General features: G+C 37.5%; 1 protein-coding gene and 1 non-coding gene across 2 annotated transcripts in view; one reads left to right on the plus strand and one right to left on the minus strand.

Annotated features, from left to right (window-relative positions):
* CAGE1 (cancer antigen 1) overlaps positions 1-21798 on the plus strand; it is a 53932-nt gene that overhangs the window by 24543 nt on the left and 7591 nt on the right. Inside the window, exons 11-12 of the mRNA XM_076010469.1 lie at positions 17534-17638; positions 18623-18693. Coding sequence (XP_075866584.1) covers positions 17534-17638; positions 18623-18693 — 176 coding nt within the window. The remainder of the gene's footprint in view (positions 1-17533; positions 17639-18622; positions 18694-21798) is intronic.
* LOC142876740 (U4 spliceosomal RNA) lies at positions 2556-2696 on the minus strand. The gene has a single exon (XR_012923563.1). It is a non-coding gene; the product is annotated as a U4 spliceosomal RNA (small nuclear RNA).

Here is a 21798-nt window from a genome sequence, read left to right on the forward strand (position 1 = left end):
CAGACACACCATGTCACCTTTAAAACATGCTGCAGGCTTTGCTGCACAAAACCAATCTCAGAGAAACCAAATAACTGATGAGGGAGAGTTCTTCATTGAGGAATGTAAGCAATTAAAAGCAAAAGAAAAGATACATCTGGAAAATTATATTTTGTATCCATGAATAAAATAAGGAATGTAAGCAGTTATCATAATGGCCACTGAAACCTTCAGGTTCAAGACTGAAAAGGAGCTTTTAATGAATGAGTCGGACTGACAAAGACCTAAATCCGCTGGTCAATGTCAAACCCGCTAAAGGTGAGAAAGCAGACCTGTGCTCCTGACATGGTGCAGAGGAAGCCCACGACACCATCTACAACGCAACGCAGTCTTGCCAATACCACAGAAGCCAGAGCTAGCTGCTAGACCTATCTACTGGTGAACAGGAACTACAGGGGGCAAAGAAACATATTAGAGGACACTGTGATGACAAATCCAGAATGTGGGGAATACTAACAAATAAATAATTGACATGAGAAAAGAGGAAGAAAGGAATAACTGTTACAGACTAAAAGAGACTAGAGACTTAAAGGGCAAATCAACCGGCCGGGCAAGGTGGCTCACACCTGTAATCCTAGCACTCTGGGAGGCTGAGGCAGGTGGATTGCTCCAGGTCAGGAGTTTGAAACCAGCCTGAGCAAAAGCAAGACCCCGTCTCTACTATAAATAGAAAGAAATGAATTGGCCAACTAATATATATAGAAAAAATTAGCCAGGTATGGTGGCACATGCCTGTAGTCCCAGCTACTTGGGAGGCTGAGGCAGAAAGATCGCTTGAGCCCAGGAGTTTGAGGTTGCTGTGAGCTAGGCTGATGCCACGGCACTCACTCTAGCCTGGGCAACAAAGCAGACTCTGTCTCAAAAAAAACAAAAAAAGGGCAAACCAACCAAATGTAGTATGTGAAAACCAACAAAACATCTATGAAAATATATTTGTGAGATAATAGTGGGAAATTGAACTCAGTCTGCATATTACACAATATTAAGAAATATTGTTAATTTTAATAGATGTGATAGTGGTATCATTGTATTTTTCAAAGCCTTTATCAGTAATACATACTGAAAAGTATTTATGAATAAGTTAATATGATGACAAGGTTTGCTTTAAAATACTCCAGGAAAACAAAAAGGTGACAGAGTAGGGTTGGAAAGAGATAAAACAATAATGGAAAGATGTTGATAATTGCTGAAATTAAGTGATGGGTACATGGATTCTACTTCTGTATGTGTGAAATTTTCCAAAATAAAAAGGAGATTTTTTTTTTGTTCTGTTTTTTGTTTTTGTTTTTGTTTTTAATGCAGAGTGTGGTCCAGAAGGCTCACTCTTCATTCTCTAAGGAACTCTGGGCCTGCAGAACTTGGTCTGCTGGAATTCAGTGTGATGGCTCACCCCTGTCCCAGGGCATTGTTATGTGCTTCTCTTCTGGTCCTTCTGACCCCTGTCATTGGTTCTTCTTCACAGTTCCGATCCTGCTATCTGCTACATTAACCTCCTGACCTCCTCTATCCTGAGACAGGGTCCTTGACAGAAGCTTTGCCTTCTGACTGGCTCTAGCACCCTGATGTTTAACTGTCAGCTGCAAAATGTCTCCTCATCCTAGAAGACCTTGATAAGGTCTACCAAATTCAGGAATTTGGTCAGAGAGAACAAGGCAAGAGTCCAGTTAACAGTACTGATGTTCAGGGTTCAAGTTGGGCTTACAGTAAGTTCCTCCTGCATCCCAAATTTGGTAAAATAAGAACCTTTTTATAAAAATAAGATATTCTCTAACCAGAATTATATAATAGTTAAATTTTAAAACCAAATGCTATCCTAAAATATGCTGCCTCAGTATGGCAATTCATATATTACATAAAACATTTACCTAATTTATTATTTTGGTAGCCTTTAAAATTAGCTGTATATTAAAAAAAAAAAGAAAATATTTAGAAAGCAGCAAATTCTTTTCATGTTCATATTCATCTTGCATAGTCACAAGAATAGGAAAAGAACAGATGTTAGGCAAAGTAGGAAATTAGTGCTCTAGGAAAAATTTTCTAAGTGAACCAAAAGAAAACAATCAAAACCTGGTATCTCATAGTCTGCCTGAACTATGAAAAGTAACTATCAGTTCCTTGATTTGGCAGAGTGTTAACTTGATTATACTTTACAGTGTGTGGGCCTCTTTGCAACTGACTGACCTCTTTGAGGAAGAGTCTAGGGTCACTAGCACTTGGGTCACACAGGTGGAAGGACTGTCGGCCAGGCGGAATTTTAGTTCCTCAGTTTCCACAGGAAAATGTCAACCTTAGCATCTGTTTTCTTATCCTCGCAAACATCCTGGGCATTTTACAGTAGTCCTTCTGATACTCTGACCCTATTCCTTACCTTCCTGGTTCTGTTTTCTCTGAGTCCTATTCTAAAGCAAGTAGAAGAAACAATATTGTGTGACAGATCCTTGTCAGAGGATATTATATCAATCTATTTGCTGACCAACTCTTTTTTTTTTTATTTTTTTTTATTTTTATAAGTTCAGTCTCCGTAGAGACTGTCAAAAATTGCCAATGCCGACTATATTTCAAGTCGTCATGGCGGGGTATTGGGAAAAGTTTTCAATTAGCAATAATCGCGCCTCGGATAAACCTCATTGGCTACGATACTGCCACTGCGCAAAGCTTGCTGACCAACTCTTAGCAAAAGATTATTTAAGAGGTCATGTATTTCTGAAAGATTATCTATGCAGTTCTTTTTTTCCTCTAGTAGTAATCCTCAATGAAAAAATACATTTTACATCTTAATCAAATATGCATATGCACACACAGCTGAAACACTGGGTTGTTAAATTCGATTTTGTCCTAGTCCATTTTATCTTTTATATTAGTCATAAATTCATTTCATTACTTAATAGAGACACAACCTGTGTCATGTTTATTATCTGAAAGCTGCTGCTTGGAACTTACTATCTTGGCCCTCACAGAATTGCTTTTACTGGGTCATGCTTTTGTGTTATGCCCTTAATCTTAGGAAACATCTTATTTGCTACAGAGAGATTGTTTTTTCTCTTAGTGCCACTTGGATGAGAACTTCCTTTGAGAACTAAGGCCTACTAGGATAAGCTTCTCTTTAGAAACAAGTATCTTTTCATCACATGAATAATGACAACTATATAACTGACCAGATCTTTATTTTGTTTTAGCTATCAGGAAGTTTATTACCAAAAATATATGGCATTGTAGAATAGGTCTTGTCTTCAGATCTGCATGTGGTTTTTTTACCTGTTCTGCACATTCTTGTTTGATTGTTTTGTTTGTTTTTTGGTCCAGGGTCTTGAATACCCTGGCTCTTTTTTTTTTTTTTTTTTTTTTGAGCCAGAGTCTCACTTTGTTGCCCAGGCTAGAGTGAGTGCCGTGGCGTCAGCCTAGCTCACAGCAACCTCAAACTCCTGGGTTCAAGCAATCCTACTGCCTCAGCCTCCTGAGTAGCTGGGACTACAGGCATGCGCCACCATGCCTCGATAATTTTTTCTATATATATTTTTAGTTGGTCAATTAATTTCTTTCTATTTTTAGTAGACACGGGGTTTCGCTCAGGTGGTTTCAAACTCCTGACCTCGAGCATGCCACCCACCTCGGCCTCCCAGAGTGCTAGGATTACAGGCATGAGCCACCACACGAGGCCAATACCCTGGCGTTGCCATACATGCAAGACACTTGCATCTCAAGTCATGGAGGGCCTCAGTGATCCTCTTGCAGGTGTGTGGTAGCAGGATAATGGCATCCCAAAGATGTCCACAGCCTAGTTTCCAGGACATGGCAGAAGGGACTTTATATCCCTTAATAAAGTAAGGAATATAGGCAAATATAACTAAAGGGACTTTGCAGATATGATTAAATCAAGGACCTTGAGATATGGAGGTAGATTATAGCGGATTATCAGGGTGGGTCCAGTCTAATCACACGAGTCCTTAAAAACAGGGAGAACCATGTCAGAGGAAGATTTTACTACTGAGGAATATTCCGAGCTACAACATTTTCTGGCTTTGAAGATAAAGGAAGAGGACCTAGGCTAAAGAATGTGGGCAGCCTTTAGAAGCTGGAAAAGTTTCCCATAAAGCCTCCAGAAAGGAACACAGCCCTGTAGATACTTGGACTTTAGTCCAATGAGACCTTAACAGTCTTTTAACCCACAGAACTATAAGATAGTAACTTTGTGTTGTGTTAAGCCACTAAATTTATGGCAATCTATTACAGCAGTGACAAAAACTAATATAAGACGTGTTGACAAGGAGGTAAAAGACCTCTACAGGGAGAACTGTGAAACACTGAAGAAGGAAATAGCAGAGGATGTAAACAGATGGAAATCCATACCTTGCTGGTGGATCAGCAGACTTAACATCATTAAAATGTCTATGCTACCCAAACTGATCTACAGATTCAATGCAATACCTATTAAAATCCTATCAGCATTCTTCACAGATATAGAAAAAAATAATTTTACACTTCGTATGGAACCAAAGAAGACCCCAAATATCAAAAGCAATTCTAGGCAACAAAAACAAAATGGGAGGTATTAATATGCCAGATATCAAACTATACTACAAAGCTGTAGTAACTAAATCAATCTGATATTGGCATAAAAATAGGAATATTGACCAGTGGAACAGATCTGAGAATCCTGATATAAAACCATCCTCATATAGCCATCTAATCTTTGACAAAGCAGACAAAAACATACACTGGGGGAAAGAATCCCTTTTCAATAAATGGTGCTGGGAAAACTGGATAGCCACTTGTAGAAGGCTAAAGCAGGACCCACACCTTTGACCTCTCACAAAAATCAACTCATACTGGATAACAGACTTAAACCTAAGATATGAAACTATTAGAATTCTAGAGGAAAATGTTGGAAACACTCTCCTAGACATCAGCCTAGGCAAGAGTTTATGAAGAAGTCCCCAAAGGCAATCACAGCAGCAACAAAAATAAATAAATGGGACATGATGAAACTAAAAAGCTTCTGCACAGCCAAAGAAACAGTCATGAAAGTAAACAGACAACCTACAGAATGGGAGAACATTTTTGCATCCTACGTATCTGATAAGGGGCTGATAACTAGAATATACTTAGAACTCACGAAAATCAGCAAGAAAAAATCAAATATTTTTTGATTTAAATCAAATATTTACCCTATTAAAAAGTGGGTAAAGGACTTGAACAGAACCTTTTCTAAAGAAGACAGAAGAATGGCCAACAAACATATGAAAAAAATGCTCAACATCTCTAATCATCAGGGAAACGCAAATCAAAACCACAATGAGATATCACTTAACTCCAGTGAGAACAGCCTTTATCAAAAAGTCTCCAAATAACAAATGCTGGCGTGGATGCGGAGAGAGAGGAACACTCCTACACTGCTGGTGGGACTGCCAACTAGTTCAACCTCTGTGCAAAGCAATATGGAGATACCTTAAAGCGATACAAGTGAATCTACCATTTGATCCAGCAATCCCATTGCTGGGCATCTACCCAAAAGATCCAATGACACTCTACAAAAAAGACACCTGCACTTGAATGTTTATAGCAGCACAATTCATAATCACAAGGCTGTGGAAACAGCCCAAGTGCCCATCAATCCAAGAATAGATTAATAAAATGTGGTATATGTATACCATGGAGTACTATTCAGCTCTAAGAAACAACGGTGATATAGCACATATCATATTTTCCTGGTTAGAGCTGGAACCCATACTACTAAGTGAAGTATCCCAAGAATGGAAAAACAAGCACCACATGTACTCACCAGCAAACTGGTATTAACTGAGCAGCACCTAAGTGGACATATAGGTACTACAGTAGTAGGGTATTGGGCAGGTGGGAGGGGGGCGGGGGGCGGGTATATACATACATAATGAGTGAGATGTGCACCATCTGGGGGATGGTCATGCTGGAAACTCAGACTTGCAGGGGGAGGGGGGAAAGGGCATTTTTTGAAACCTTAAAATTTGTATCCCCATAATATGCTGAAATAAAATAAATAAATAAATAAATAAAAAATAAGATGTGTTGACCTCAAATTCATTTAGTGATTTGAATTTCAGTGCTTCATAATGTATAGAGGCAAGTTAATAATATTATTAACTTGTAACTATGTCCACAAATCCAGAATACAGAGGGGACTACAGAGGAGACCCAATCCAGGAAATTTTTCTCTGGAGGGCTTCATGACTGAGCAGTCCCACCTTGACTGAGTGGACCTTGTCTAACACCAACAGCCCGCTGCCTGATCTGGCCTTGCCCTTGGAGCCTACATCCTCAAGGTGACTGGTGAGGCCCACCACAACCTCTGTGGTTCTGCAGCTGCACCATGTGCTCCAGCACACATGTGCAGGCCACACAGGACAGGAGGTGCCTAGGAGGTGGTAGAGCTCGCCTCTGCTCCGCTGCCAGCCTCCAAGCACCTGGGGTGGGGAGTCTTGTTAGATCTTGTATCTTATCTCCACTTATGCACGGGCTGTGATGCTATTTTATCATCACAGAAATATTTATTTTAAATATTTTGAATGAAATGGTAGAAAAAATAATATAACAAGCACCCACATACCTACCATTCAGGTTAAGAAATAAAGAATGAATATAGTTGAAGGCCCCTGTGTGCCCTCTCCAACTGCATTCTTCCCCCACCCCTCCAGTGGTAAGTGTTATCCTGAACTTGGCATTTACCTTTACCATGCATTACTTCATATCCTGGGTACATATGTGTCTTTAAACAATGTACAATATTGTTTTACATGTGTTTCTCTTTATGTAAATGCTATAGTAGCTTGCATATCTTTTTGTAATGTTTTATTTTGCTCAACTTTGTAATCGCAAGATTCTTCCTTGTAATAGGTATAGTTCTAATGTACACATTTTCACTCCTTTATGAAGGACATACTAGAACATTTCAGACACATCCAGTCTTTGTCCACATACTGTTACAGAATTGAAATCAAAGTATACATATACTCTTAAATTTTGTTTTTATTAATATATCTTACACATCTTACTCATTACTATATAATCCTTGTCAATTGTACATAATTCTTAATGGTTGCATAATATACCAGAGAGTAGACATACAACAATTTTTTTAACCATTCCCTTTGTTGTATATTTAGGTTCTTTTCCACTTTTATCTAGAGACATTTTTCCTTTGTAGGTTATTTCCTTAGGATAAATTACAGGAGTGGAATTACTGCTTTTAAAGGTATAAATATGCCTATAGATCTTTATGTACAAATCAAGTAAATTTTTAAAAGAGTTGAACTTTACGTTGCAGATATCAGTGTGTCAGTGGTACTATTTCACCAAACGTTGCCAGAATTAAATATTATCACTTTAAATTCTTCTAAAAAAATTATAAAACTATTTTAATTTGTGCTTCTATGAGATAGAATATTTTTCAATATGTTGCTTTACTAATCATATCTGTGGGAACAGATTTGCTACACGCAATTGTTAACAGTTCTTATTTAACATAGATTTTAACACATGTATTATATTTTCAAAGAAGAAGAATTGTTATAGAAGCTGGGCACAGTGGCTCACACCTGTAATCTTGGAGACTCTGGGGGCTGAGGCAGGATTACTTGAGCCCAACAGTTCAAGGCTGCAGTAAGCCTGGGCAACAGAGCAAGACCTCAGTTCTTAAAAAAATTGTGATAGAATAACAACATCCAAGAGTAGACTCCAGATTGCTTTCCAATCTAACATGTTTTAAATCTATATATATTCCTGGACCTGGTACCCATGTAAGGATTTTTTTTGCTGCTTCTTCAATTTAACTTGTCCCCAAATCTGAATCCTCTTGTGTTTCTTTCACTTAGGTATAAGGACTGACTTGGGGGGAGAGAGGGAAAAGGTTCTTTTTGAGAGCTGAAATACTCAGTAGAGGCAACACAGAATGCCAAAATCAAAGAACTAAACAAGGCCAAAAATCATGTAGGAGTGTCATGCAAAAGATCTAGCAGGGATGCCTTAAGAATCATGTACAGGCTCATGCCTGTAATCGTAGCACTCTGGGAAGCTGAGGCAGGTGGATTGCTCAAGGTCAAGAGTTTGAAACCAGCCTGAGCAAGAGCAAGACCCTATCTCTACTAAAAATAGAAAGAAATTAGCTGGCCAACTAAAAATATATAGAAAAAATTAGCTGGGCATAGTGGCACATGCCTATAGTCCCGGCTACTCAGGAGGCTGAGGAATGAGGATTTCTTGAGCCCAGGAACTTGAGGTTGTTGTGAGCTAGGCTGATCCCACGTACTCTAGCCCGGGCAACAGAGTGAGACTCTGCCTTAAAAAAAAAAAAAAAAAGAATCACGTACTAACTGGGTGCAGTGGCTCACATCTGTAATCCTAGCAATTTGGGAGGCCAAGGAGGAGGATTGCTTGAGGCCAGAAGTTGAAGCCCAGCCTGGGCAATAGTGAAATCCTGAGTCTACAAAAAAGAATGAAGGAAGAAAGGAAGGAAGGGAGGAGGGAGGGGAGGAAGGAAGGAGGAGGGAAGGAAAGGGAGGAAAGAAAAGAGAAAGAAAAAAAGAAAGAAAGAAAAATTAGCTGGCTATGGTGGCACATGCCAGTCGTCCTAGCTACTTGGGAGACTGAGGCAGGAGGATTGCTTGAGCCCAGGAGTTGAGGTTTCAGTGAGCTATGATTATGCCTCTGCGCTCTAGCTCAAAAATAAAACAGAATAGAATCATGTACCAAGTAGGAGTTTGGGATGGGGGTGCAGTGGCACCAGGCACAGTGTCTATGGATCCAGCTATCCAGGGCCAGGAAGAAGACAGTCAGATGAAGAAGGCTTGACTCTGGAACTGTCTGGTGGGTGGGAGCATCCAGGGCAGAGCAAAGCTCTGGAATGTTGATTCTCACCTAACCTATCATCTATTTGACTCACAGTGGTCTATATCTGCTGCTGTATGAGGTCAAGTGCATATCAATTTGCTTTACTAATCCGCAGTTTCTCTTTCTTTATTTAATTCTGCTTTTCTGTGTTTGTGAAGACTTTGAGTGGGTTCAGTTTTCCTAGCATCCAGGTATGAAACAGTATAGCATCTGTGGTTCATCAAGGAAAAGACACCATGTTAAGAGAAGACAGCTTTCACTGATACAGTTGACCACCCATGTTCAAGATCATCTAGTAGTATCTTCCTTTACAAAAGAAAAATGTTTCCACCACCGTGTAAATTATTACATAAATATTGTTTTGCATTTAATAAAGTGCTTTTGGCATGGTTTTATATAAATGTTTTAAAGGTATTTTTAGTGATTTACTAATAGACTGTGCCTTCCAAAACTTTTCTATTTTGAATTTTTCTTAACTTTTACAAATTGAGCTTTTAATAAAAAGGCAAGCCACAAACTGGGAGGAAATATTTGCAAATCATAGATCAGTTAAAGAACTTGTATCTAGAATATATAAAGAACTCTCAAAACTCAATAAAAAAGCAATCCAATTTTTTAAATGGGCAAAAAGATTTGAACAGATACTTCACCAAAAATGTACCTGGGAAGTGATGGGGATGCAGATTACTCTGATTTGATCATTTTTTTTCTCCCCCCCTGATTTGATCATTATGCAATGTATGCTTGTAACAAAATATCACATGTACCCCATAAGTATGTACAACTATTATGTATTCATAAAAAATTTAAAAAAGAATATATAGGGATGGCAGACAATCACATGATAAGATATTCAGCATCATTAAGATACAAATTGAGGCTGGGCATGGTGGCTCATGCCTATAATCCCAGCACTCTGGGAGGCCAAGGTGGGAGGATCGCTCAAGGTTAGGCGTTCAAGACCAGCCTGAGCAAGAGCGAGACCCCTTCTGTACTAAAAAATAGAAAGAAATTAGCTGGACAACTAAAAATCTATAGAAAAAATTATCTGGACATGGTGGCATATGCCTGTAGTCCCAGCTACTTGGGAGGCTGAGGCAGGAGGATCCTTTGGGCCCAGGAGTTTGAGGTTGCTGTGAGCTAGGCTGATGCCATGGCACTCTAGCCTAGGCAACAGAGTGAGACTCTGTCTCAAAAAAAAAATGAAAAAAGATGCAAATTAAAACAACAATGAATATCACTGCACACCTATTGCAATGTCTAAAATAAAAAAGACTGACTATGCTAAGGGTTGGAGAGGATATGGAGCAACTGCAACTCTCATATACTGCTGGTGGGGATGTAAAATGGTACAACCACTTTGGAAAACATTTTGGCAGTTTCTTAAAAAGTTAAACATATGCCTTCCATCATTCTACTTCTTGGTGTTTACCCAAGATAAATGAAAGCATGTGTTCATACAAAGGCATATTAGGTCTTTGTAGCTTTATTTAACATAGCCCCAAACTGAAATCTACCCAAATGTCTATCTTCAGGAGAATGGATAAACAAATTATTGTATATCCATACAGTGAAATATTACTCAGTATTAAAGGGATGAATAGTTGATATACATGCAACATAGAAGAATCTCAAAATAATTATGTTGAGTGAAAAGAACTAGACAAAAAGGAGTAAATACTATTGATTCCATTATATAAAATTCTAGAATATACAAAGCAATCTATGATGACAAAAAGCAGATCAGTGGTTGCCTGTTACTGGCAGAGTGTTTGGGAGTCAGGAAGGGCAGGTAGGCAGAAGAGAGGGATTACCAAGTGACAAGAGGAAACTTTGGTGGTGATGGGTGATGGAAATGTTCATTATCTTGATTGTGGGGATGGTTTCAGAAAGATATATGTATGTCAAAACTTACAACTGTACACTTTAAATATCTGCTGTTTATCATCTATCAGTTATACACTTAAAACAGTTCAAACTTAAGCTCTTTAGCAGAAACTAAAAATGTTTTCCTTTTCATGGTAATCTGAAAGACTACTTTTTACAGAGCTATTTTTAATCTCTAAAATACATATTATTCTATAAGAAATATTTTGCTATTCTTTATTCTGTGATTAACAAATAAAAAAAATTCAATCTCTGGACTTAAAAGGGGAATTAATTTGAAAGCCATTAAAGGGATTCAAATTGTGCCACGAAATCTATAATGAAAAACAGGAAGTGGAAAGGAATTCCACATTGCTTCAGTGAAATGTCATAAAGTATGTGAAGGTAAAAGTGGGAACTCCACCCTCCATGATGTAGTGAGGAGATGCAATGGAATGGAATGGAAAAGGCCCTACTCTAATGGTTGATAAATATGGATTCTAGTATTTTCCAACTTTTAGACATATCTTTTTAGAAATCTTTTAAATTCTTTTCACTTTGTTTCCATCTGTTAAATTGAGATAACAATATCTGTACTACCTACCTTAAATAAGGTAGGCAATCAGGGAAGTAGGACCATTGATTTGACATTTTTTCCATTAATTTATTTATATAAGAGGGAAAGAAATCAAAAGTTGCTATTTCTGCAGCAAATTTACCTTACCATTGCTTTCATTAAGTTATTTGCTACAGATACATAATTATATTTAAAGCATCAGAAGATTAAAAGTAATTTTTCTCATGCCTGTAATTCTAGTGCTCTGGGAGGCTGAGGAGGGCGGATCACTCAAGGTCAGGAGTTCGAATCCAGCCTGAGCAAGAGTGAGACCCCGTCTCTACTAAAAATAGAAAGAAATTAATTGGCCAACAAAAACATACAGAAAAAAATGGCCTGGCATGGTGGTGCATCCCTGTAGTTCCAGCTACTTGGGAGGCTGAGGCAGTAGGATTGCTTGAGCCTAGGAGTTTGAGGTTGCTGTGAGCTAGGCTGATGCCATGACAATCTAGCCAGGACAACAGAGTGAAACACTGTCTCAAAAAAAAAAAAAAGTCATTTTTAACATTATTTAATTGGAAATTTTCTGTAGTTTTTCTTCCATAATTGATTTGGAAATTAAGGTAACTGCTAAGGGAACTAAAGAAATCCCACATACACAAAAAATTCCCAGACTTGGAAGAAAAATTCACTAAAGACATTTAAATATTAAAGAAAAATCAAACAGAACTTCTAGAAATGAATTTATTCAAGGAATTACAGAACACAGTGGAAAGCCTCAAGAATAGGGTTGATCAAACAGAAAGAAGAATCTCAGGGATTGAAGATACCACCTTTTAATCAAATAAGTCAGTCATAGAGACAGAGCAGAGAAATAAGAGAAAAGAGCAAAACATACAAGAAATGTAGGATTATGTGAAGAGATCTAACATGAGAATTATAGGCATCCCTGAGGGTGAAGAAGAAAATATGCAAGGGTTGGATAAACTATTAGAAGATATAATGGAGGAAAATGTCCTTGGCCTTGCTGGAAATCTAGATATCCAGGTGCAAGAAGCTTAAAGGACTTCTGGGAGATTCATTGCAAACAGGAAGACACCATGACATATAGTCATCAGACTGGCCAAAATAAACACGAAAGAGGTCCTCCTGTGAGTTGTAAGGGGAAAGAAGCAGGTAGCCTACAAAGGAAAACCCATCAGACTAACTGCAGACTTCTCAACTGAGACCTTACAACCCAGAAAAGACTGAGGTTCCATTCTCACTCTTTTCAAACAGAATAATGCCCAACGTAGAATCTTGTATCCTGCAAAACTAAGTTTCTTATATGAAGGAGAAATAAAGATCTTCTCAGACAAGCAAAGACCAAGGAAATTCATCAAGATAAGACCTGCCCTCTAGAAAGTACTCAGAACAACATTACACATGGATCAGCACAATAAACCCTCACCAGTGTAAAATCATCCAAAAGCTAAAGGTCAAAGGCCAGATACCCCAATGGCTCAAGAGAGAAGAAAAAGCAACAAAGTTCAACTCAACAGGATGAGCAGAAATCTGTCCCACTTATCAATTCTTTCAATACATGTGAATGGCTTGAACTGCCCACTAAAGAGACATGGGCTGGCCCAATGGATAAATATACACAAGCCAAGTATCTACTGTCTCTGGGAAACATATCTAACCTACAAGGATGCACTCAGACTCAAGGTGAAGGGATAGAAAACAATATTCCATCCAAATGGAAGTCAAAAGAAAGCTGGTGTGGCAGTTCTGATGTCAGATAACTTAGGCTTCAAACCAGCAAAAGTAATGAAAGGCAAAGGTGGTCACTATATAATGGTGAATGGTACAATTCAACAAGAAGACATAACAATTCTAAATATTTATGCAGTTATGAGTTAGCTCAGGTGCACCTAGATTCATAAAGGAAATCCTACTTGATCTAAACAAAATGATAAACAGCACCACCGTAATAGCCAGTGACTTCAATGCCCCTCTGACAGAACAAGACAGATCCTCCAAACAGAAAATAAACAAAGATACAATGGACTTGAACAGAACTCTATAACAAATGGCCCTTACTGACATTTACAGAAAGCTCTACCCAAAACCCACTGAATATATATTTTTCTCATCAGCTCATAGGATATTCTTTAAGGTTGACCATGTCCTAGGCCACAAAACATGTCTCAACAAATTTAAAAAAATAGAAATTATACCATGCATCTTCTCAGACCACAGTGGAATAAAATTAGAAATCACCTTCAACAGAAACTCTCATCTCTACACAAAGCCCTGGAAACTAAACAACCTTATGCTGAATGATTATTGCATTAAGGAGGAAATTAGGATGGAAATCAAAAGATTCTTTGAACTATATGATAAAGTAGACACAAGTTATCAAAATCTGTGGAACACAGCTAAAGAAGTCCTGAGAGGAAAATTTATATCCTTAAATGCCTACATCCAAAAGACAGAAATATCACAAATCAACAATCTAATGAATTGTTTCAAAGAACTGGAAAAGGATGAGCAAACCAACACCAAACCCAGCACAAGAAAAGAAATAACAAAGATCACAGCAGAATTAAATGAAATTGATAACAAAAAACTAAATAGAAGATTAATAAAACAAAAAGTTGGTTCTTTGAAAAAATAAACAAAATTGACATGCCTTTTGCTAGATTAATGAGAAGCAGAAAAGAAAGGACTCTAATAAGCTCCATCAGGAATGAAAGAGGAGAAATTACAATTGATACCACAGAAATACAAAATATCATCTATGAACACTATAAAAACCTCTATGCACATAAACTTGAAAATGTGGAAGAAATGAACAAATACTTAGAAACACACAGCTTCCCTAGGCTCAATCAGGGAGAAATAGAATTCTTGAACAGACCAATATCAAGTACTGAAATTGAAGCAGCAATAAAAAATCTTCCCAAAAAGAAAAGTCCTGGACCTGAATTTTACTAGACCTACAAAGAAGAACTAGTGCATATCCTACAGAAATTATTCCACAACATCAAGACGGAAGGAATCCTCCCCAACATGTTTTAGGAAGCCAACATCACCTTGATACCAAAACAGGAAAGGATGCCACAAAAAAAGAAAACTACAGACTAATATCCCTTATGAATATAGATGAAAAATTCTTGATAAAATCCTAGCAAACCAAATTCAGGTGCTTAAAAAAATCCATCATGAGCAAGTGGGCTTCATTGCAGAGATATAGGGATGGTTTAACATATGCAAATCTATAAATGTAATTCAACACATAAAAGAAGTAAAAGTAAAGACTATATGATCCTCTCAATAGATGCAGAAAAAGCATTTGACAATATTCAGCACCTTTTTATGATAAGAACACTTAACACAATAGGAATAGATGGGACTTACCTAGCAATGATAAAAGCCATATATGAAAACCCACAGCCAACATCATACTGAATGGGAAAAACTGAAAGCATTCCTGCCTAGAACTGGAACCAGACAGGTTGCCCTCTATCATCATTTCTATTCAACATAGTGCTGGAAGTCCCAGCCAGAGCAATCAGACAAAAGAAGGAAATCAAGGGCATCCAAATGGGGGCAGAAGAGGTTAAACTATCTCTCTTTGCTAACGATATGATCTTATATCTAGAAAACTCCAAAGATTATGCCATGAGACTACTGGAATTGATAAATAAATTCAGCAAAGTCTCAGGTTATGAAATCAATATACACAAACCAGTAGTGTTCCTATAGGCCAACAACAGTCAAACTGAGAACCAAATCAAAGACTCAATACTCTTCCCAATAGCAACAAAGAAAATAAAATACCTAGGAATATATTTAAGGAGGTGAAATATCTCTGCAGGGAGAACTGCAAAACTGAGGAAGGAAATAGCAGAGGACATAAACAGGTGAAAAACCATATTATGCTCATGGGTCATCAGAATCAACATTGTTAAAGTGCCTATATTACCCAAAGTGATCTACAGAATCAATGTAATCCCTATTAAAATACTAACAGCATTTTTCGCAGATCTAGAAAAAAATCATTCTACACTTCATATGGAACCAGAGAAGAAACTGTATAGCCAAAGCAATCTTAAGCAAAAAAGAACAAATTGGGAGGCATCAGTTTACCAGACTTCAAGCTATACTACAAGGCTATAATAACTAAAACAGCATTTTACTGGCATAAGAACAGAGATATAGACCAAGGGAAAATAACTGAGAACCCAGATATATATATATATATATATATATATATATTTTTTTTTTTACCTCACATTATCTCCTGTAAGAGAACCCAGATATAAAACCATCCTCATATAACCATCTAATCTTTGACAAAGCAGACAAAAACATACACTGGGGAAAAGAATCCTTATTCAATTAATGGTGCTGGGAAAATTGGATAGCCACATGTACAAGACTGATACAGGATTCTCACCTTTCACCTCTCACAAAAATCGACTCATGGTGGATAACAGACCTAATGCATGAAACTATAAGAATTCTAGAAGAAAATGTTGGAAAAACCCTTATAGACATTGGCCTAGGGGAAGAATTTATGAAGAAGACCCCAAGTCAATCACAGAAACAACAAAAATAAATAAATGGGACCTGATCAAATTAAAAAGCTTCTTCACAGCTAAGAAAACTATTATGAGAGCAAACAGACAACCTACAGAATGGGAGAAAATATCACGTGCTACACACCCGATAAAAGGCTGATAACTAGAATCTATACAGAACTCAGGAAAATCACCAAGAAATAATCAAACAACCCCATTAAAAAGTGGGAAAAGGCCATGCACAGAAACTTTTCAAAATTTCTGCCAATAAGAGTGCAGACTAATGGCCAAAAAACATGAAAAATGCTCAACATCTCTAATTATCCATCTCTAAATATCCCCCGAAATGCAAATCAAAACCACAGTGAGATATCACTTAACTCCAGTGAGAATGGTTTTTTATCAAACAGTCCCAAAATAACAAATGCTGGCATGGATGCCGAGAGATAGGAACACTTATACTCTGCTGGTGGGACTGCAAACTAGTACAACCTCTGTGGAAACTAGTATGGAGATACCTCAAAGAGGCAAAAGTAGAACTACCATTTGATCCAGGAATCCCATTACTGGGCATTTACCCAAAAGACAAAAAGACATTCTACAAAAAAGACATCTGCACTAGAATATTTGTAGCAGCACAGTTCATAATTGCAAAGATGTGGAGATAACCCAAGTGCCCATCAATACACGAGTGGATTAATAAAATCTGGTATATGTATACCATGGAGTTCTACTCACCCACAAAAACAATGGTGATCTAGCACCTCTTGTATTGTCCTGGATAGAATTGGAACCCATTCTACTAAGTGAAGTATCCCAAGAATGGAAAAACAAGCACCACATGCACTCAGCATCAAATTGGCATTAACTGATCAACACTTATCTGAACATATAGTAGTAACATTCATCAGGGGTTGGGCAGGTGGGAGGGGGGCGGAGGGGATTGGTATATACACACCTAATGGGCGTGGTGTGCACCATCTGGGGGATGGATACAATTAAAGCTCTGACTCGGGTAGGACAAAGGCAATATATGTAAGCTAAACATTTGTACACCTGTAAGATACTGAAATAAAAAAATACTATTTCCTGATAAGTCATTATAGATGTCATTTATAGAAACACAATTTTAAATTTTTGATGTTTTTCTTGCAAGAAAAAATTGGACCATAGGTGACAGGACATGAAATAGATTAAGCTGAATCTTTTTACAAACTTGCAGTCATTTATGCAGGGAAGAATATTTCTCAAACCTGAAAATAAAACATCAAGCACAACATTGATGCCTTACTTTAGATAGAATCAAACATGTCTATGCATTGATTATACATGGAGAGAAGGTAGTGAAGATTTAGGACTGGTAAATATTTGTATGCATGAATAAGTGTTTAGTTGTTTACAAAGCAGACTCACAGTATAAAATAAGAGAAAAGGTAAAACCACATTATAATTTCACTCTTCTGTTCTAAAGTACAATCTAATCAGGATCTGGTTCATAGCATTCTCATGATTCACCTGTGGTAGAACTTCATTTAAGAGAATATCGGAATATAGTATAACTCACTGTTCGTAGTTGTTCTTAGCCTCCATATATAGCTTTCATGACTATTTTCAGGTTATTTTTTTACTTATATTTCTCCAATAGATCTCAAAATTGGGACATATTCTAGAGTCAAAAGAAGACCACTGCAACAGACTTGTTGAAGAAAATGACAAGTATCAAAGACATTTAGGCAACTTAATAAATAAGGTACATATTTTCTTATGGAAATATTTGTGCCTTTTAGAAACTATGACAAATATTAAAATAATAGAATATTAGAGCTAAAAAAGATCTGTAGGATGATGTAGCACATTTATATTGACCCTTTTTACTTTCTAATGCATTATAATACACCCCATTAGCCTTTTGTCTAGAAGCTAGGAAAGAGCATTGTGTGTCTGTCCATTCTGCTGCAGACAATTTAAAGTCTTAGTATTGGTATTTCACATTCAGGGTAACACTAAATCTTGCCAATTTAGTGTCTTAGTTTACCTTTTAAAACTGCCTTAACTTTTAACCAAATAGACTATAACCCTTAGTTGATACATATAGTACTGTGTAGAAGACAACTGGATTATAGTTAACTCACTACAGTTGGCTATCTTTTGATACTTTTTCTGTGGTGAGTAGGAATGTTATAATTCTACTTTTATTCATATTCCTGATCCCCAAATATAGGGAAGGTGTTTTGTCTGTTGTAAAACTTTCATTGATAGGAGTCAAATAATTGAACTTAAACTTTTAGTGATTTTAAAAAGGAAAAAAAATCTCTTTTTTATTTTTTTTTGAGACAGAGTCTCACTTCTGTTGCCCAGTCTAGAGTGCCATAGCATCTCACAGCAACCGCAAACTCCTGGGCTCAAGCGATCCTTCTACCTCAGCCTCCCGAGTAGCTGGGACTACAGGCATGCACCACCATGCCCGGCTAGTTTTATATATATATATATATATATATATATATATATATATATATATAGTTAGTCAATTAATTTCTTTCTATTTATAGTAGAGACAGGGTCTCGCTCTTGCTCAGGCTGGTCTCGAACTCCTGACCTTGAGCAATCCACTGGCCTCAGCCTCCCAGAGTGTTAGGATTACAGGCGTGAGCCACCGTACCCAGCCAAGGAAAAAAAGTCTTTAAAAATTTCTAGAATTTATCAAAGAATAACTTACTTTGCTTATTATTTCGAGGTTACATCATATGAAGAAATTATTGAATGTGCTGACCAAAGGCTTGAGATATCCCACTCCCAGATTGCACAGTAAGTTGAAAAAACAAATTCATCTTTAATTTTGTCAATATTTACTAACATTTTATTTCACTCTCTGGCTTCTAAGTTCATTTTGTAAGACTCTAGAAAGAGGAAAAATGTACAGTTTTATAAATTAAGACCACTCTTCATTAATATAGCTAATCTGCTTGATGTCTGGACTACTTAAAACAGAGTTAAGCAATCACATTTTCATCTTCCTTTCTCAGAGCTCCCTTTTTTTTTTTTTTTTTTTTTTTGAGACAGAGTCTCACTTTGTTGCCCAGGCTAGAGTGAGTGCCGTGGCATCAGCCTAGCTCACAGCAACCTCAAACTCCTGGGCTCAAGCAATCCTTGTGCCTCAGCCTCCCGAGTAGCTGGGACTACAGGCATGCACCACCATGCCCGGCTAATTTTTTCTATATATGTTAGTTGGCCAATTCATTTCTTTCTATTTATAGTAGAGACGGGGTCTCACTCTTGCTCAGGCTGGTTTTGAACTCCTGACCTCAAGCAATCTGCCCGCCTCAGCCTCCCAGAGTGCTAGGATTACAGGCGTGAGCCACTGCGCCTGGCCTCAGAGCTCCCTTTGATTTTAATGGGTGATGAAGGAATTAGTAAGAAAGATCCCAAAATTTTAGAGTATGTTATCATAGTATTCAAGTAAAATAACCTTGCAATGCTTAGAATTTATTCACAAAAAGTTATTGAATACACACCAAATTAAACATATCCATACAAATATCCAGTACAGATGAACGCTCTTATCAGGATGAGATACAACTCGAAACACTCCAAAATTAGTGTTCTTAAATTCTGCATAGTTATCCACTGATTTGTGATCTTCACTTCTAACAAACTTCTTCCTCCATCATATCCTCAGTTTATGCATAAGTGCTGGCTATCACTAGAGCTTAAACAAATAATCTAATCTTACTTAGAAAGTGCCTCCCAAAATATGAGCTTTCTATAGGACTAAGATAACAAGGTAATTAAAAGTGCAAGCATTTATGTCTTGGAAAGTTTGCTTTTGGTTTTCACTATTGTTTCTAAGCAGAACACATGGTAAAATAATTTTTCCATTTTTCAGACTAATGTAGGCAAGTTTTAAATTTGAACAGGGAAGAGGATGCTGTATACTACAGAGATGTAAAATTAGACCCCTTCCCAGCTCATAACCAAGAAAATTCAGCAATGCTCAATAATCATGGGCTCAGAAAATATTAATATCAAAATAAAAAAATAAATTAATATTTTTAAAACTATACCAAACTGTCATTTTGGCAATATTGCTTTACTCTCATTATTTTTAAAATGAAAAAAAAGTTTAAATATGTATTTCAGTTGAGTGATTGATCCAATTTGTGTTCAAGAAGAGACACGGAGGCCGGGCAGGTGGCTCAGGCCTGTAATCCTAGCACTTTGGGAGGTCAAAGCAGGCAGATTGCTCCAGGTCAGGAATTTGAAACCAGCCTGAGCAAGAGCGAGACCCCGTCTCTACTATAAATAGAAGGATATTAATTGGGCAACTAATATATATAGAAAAAATTAGCCGGGCATGGTGGTGCATGCCTGTAGTCCCAGCTACTCGGGAGGCTGAGGCAGGAGGATTGCTTGAGCCCAGGAGTTTGAGGTTGCTGTGAGCTAGGCTGACGCCACAGCACTCACCCTAGCCCGGGCAACAAAAGGAGATTCTGTCTCAAAAAAAAAAGAAGACGAAGAAGAAGAGACACGACATCTGAATTCTATAAGCTTTATTGAAAGAGTTGTCAGCTGGGCAATGCCTGTAATCCTAGCATTTTGAGAGGCCAAGGTGGGAAGATCATTTGAGTCCAGGAGTTTGAGACCAGTTTGGGCACTAGTGAGACCCCATCTCTACAAAAAATTAAAAAAATTAGCCAGGCGTGATGGTATGGACCTGTAGTCCCAGCTACTTGAGAGACTGAGGCAGGATCACTTGAGGTTGCAGTGAGCTATGATAACACTACTACACTCTAGCCTGGGTGACAGAGCGATATCCCATCTCAAAAAAAAAAAAAAAAAAAAAAATCCTTAACACGGCCTTCAAGTTTTTTCACGATCAAGCTCTTGCTTATCTCTCCAATCTATGTTACCATTCCTTGACTTGCTTTTAACCACAATGGAGATATTATAGTTTCTCAAATACACCACATTCCTTTTGCCTCTGAGTTTTAGCATATATTGTTCCACCTGGAATGCTCAGGCTATCTTCACTCCAGTTACATCATGTTCAAACTCTGCTCAAATGCCATTTCCTTAGAGGTGCATTCTTTGTTTTCCAACTCTGAATCAGGTAGCTTTTTTACAAGGCTACAGAGATTCAGGAGGTCATGCATCTCTCTTTTCCAAATGCCACTTTCTCTCTAACACCTATGGCCACATCTGTTTCAGAAAGTCCCTTCTCCATACATTCCTGATTCTGGAACACCTCCTGTGAAATTTGAGGCTTATTCTACTTATCTCAACCCTGACAGCATCCTCGTAAGAGGCGGGTCCTCTCATAAAAATATTCCAGTTCATTTCCTGTCCTATCCTCCCATCCTCTCCAGTCTCACTACCTTGTTATGCAAGGCTGTCTTTTAGTACATTGCCTACCCATCATGTGATCCCTCACCATATTTTATAGTTTTTGAAGTCACTCATCAAAGTCCTCCACATTAACTTATTTACTATTCATTATCCACAGAATACCAGCAGTCCTAGAAGAATACCTCCAGTGCCTTATCTCCTGTAGACAACACTGAATTCACAGATGAGAGCTCACTGCCCTTTCACAGGAACTATGGTTTCTAACCACATGAAGTCCCTGTAAATGCTTTTCTATGAAAAGCCAAACCAAAAATCACAGAAAATTTCAGAGTGCAAGAAAACAAAACAAAACACAAAACCTACATTTCTTTCTAAGTTTCATTATAGTTTGAGTACAGGGTAATCAAAATATCTGATTGGATTGAACATGCTATTAAAAATCCAAGCCTTATATACCTTGATCACAGAGACATAAGATGAATATTTGTTTATCTCTAAAATTTGTAACCCCCAGAAAATAGCTGCATTTAAATACATAGCAAATTAAAACAGCATTAATATTGCCCT

This window comes from Microcebus murinus, chromosome 15 (genome assembly GCF_040939455.1).
Source record: "Microcebus murinus isolate Inina chromosome 15, M.murinus_Inina_mat1.0, whole genome shotgun sequence".
NCBI lineage: Eukaryota > Metazoa > Chordata > Mammalia > Primates > Cheirogaleidae > Microcebus > Microcebus murinus.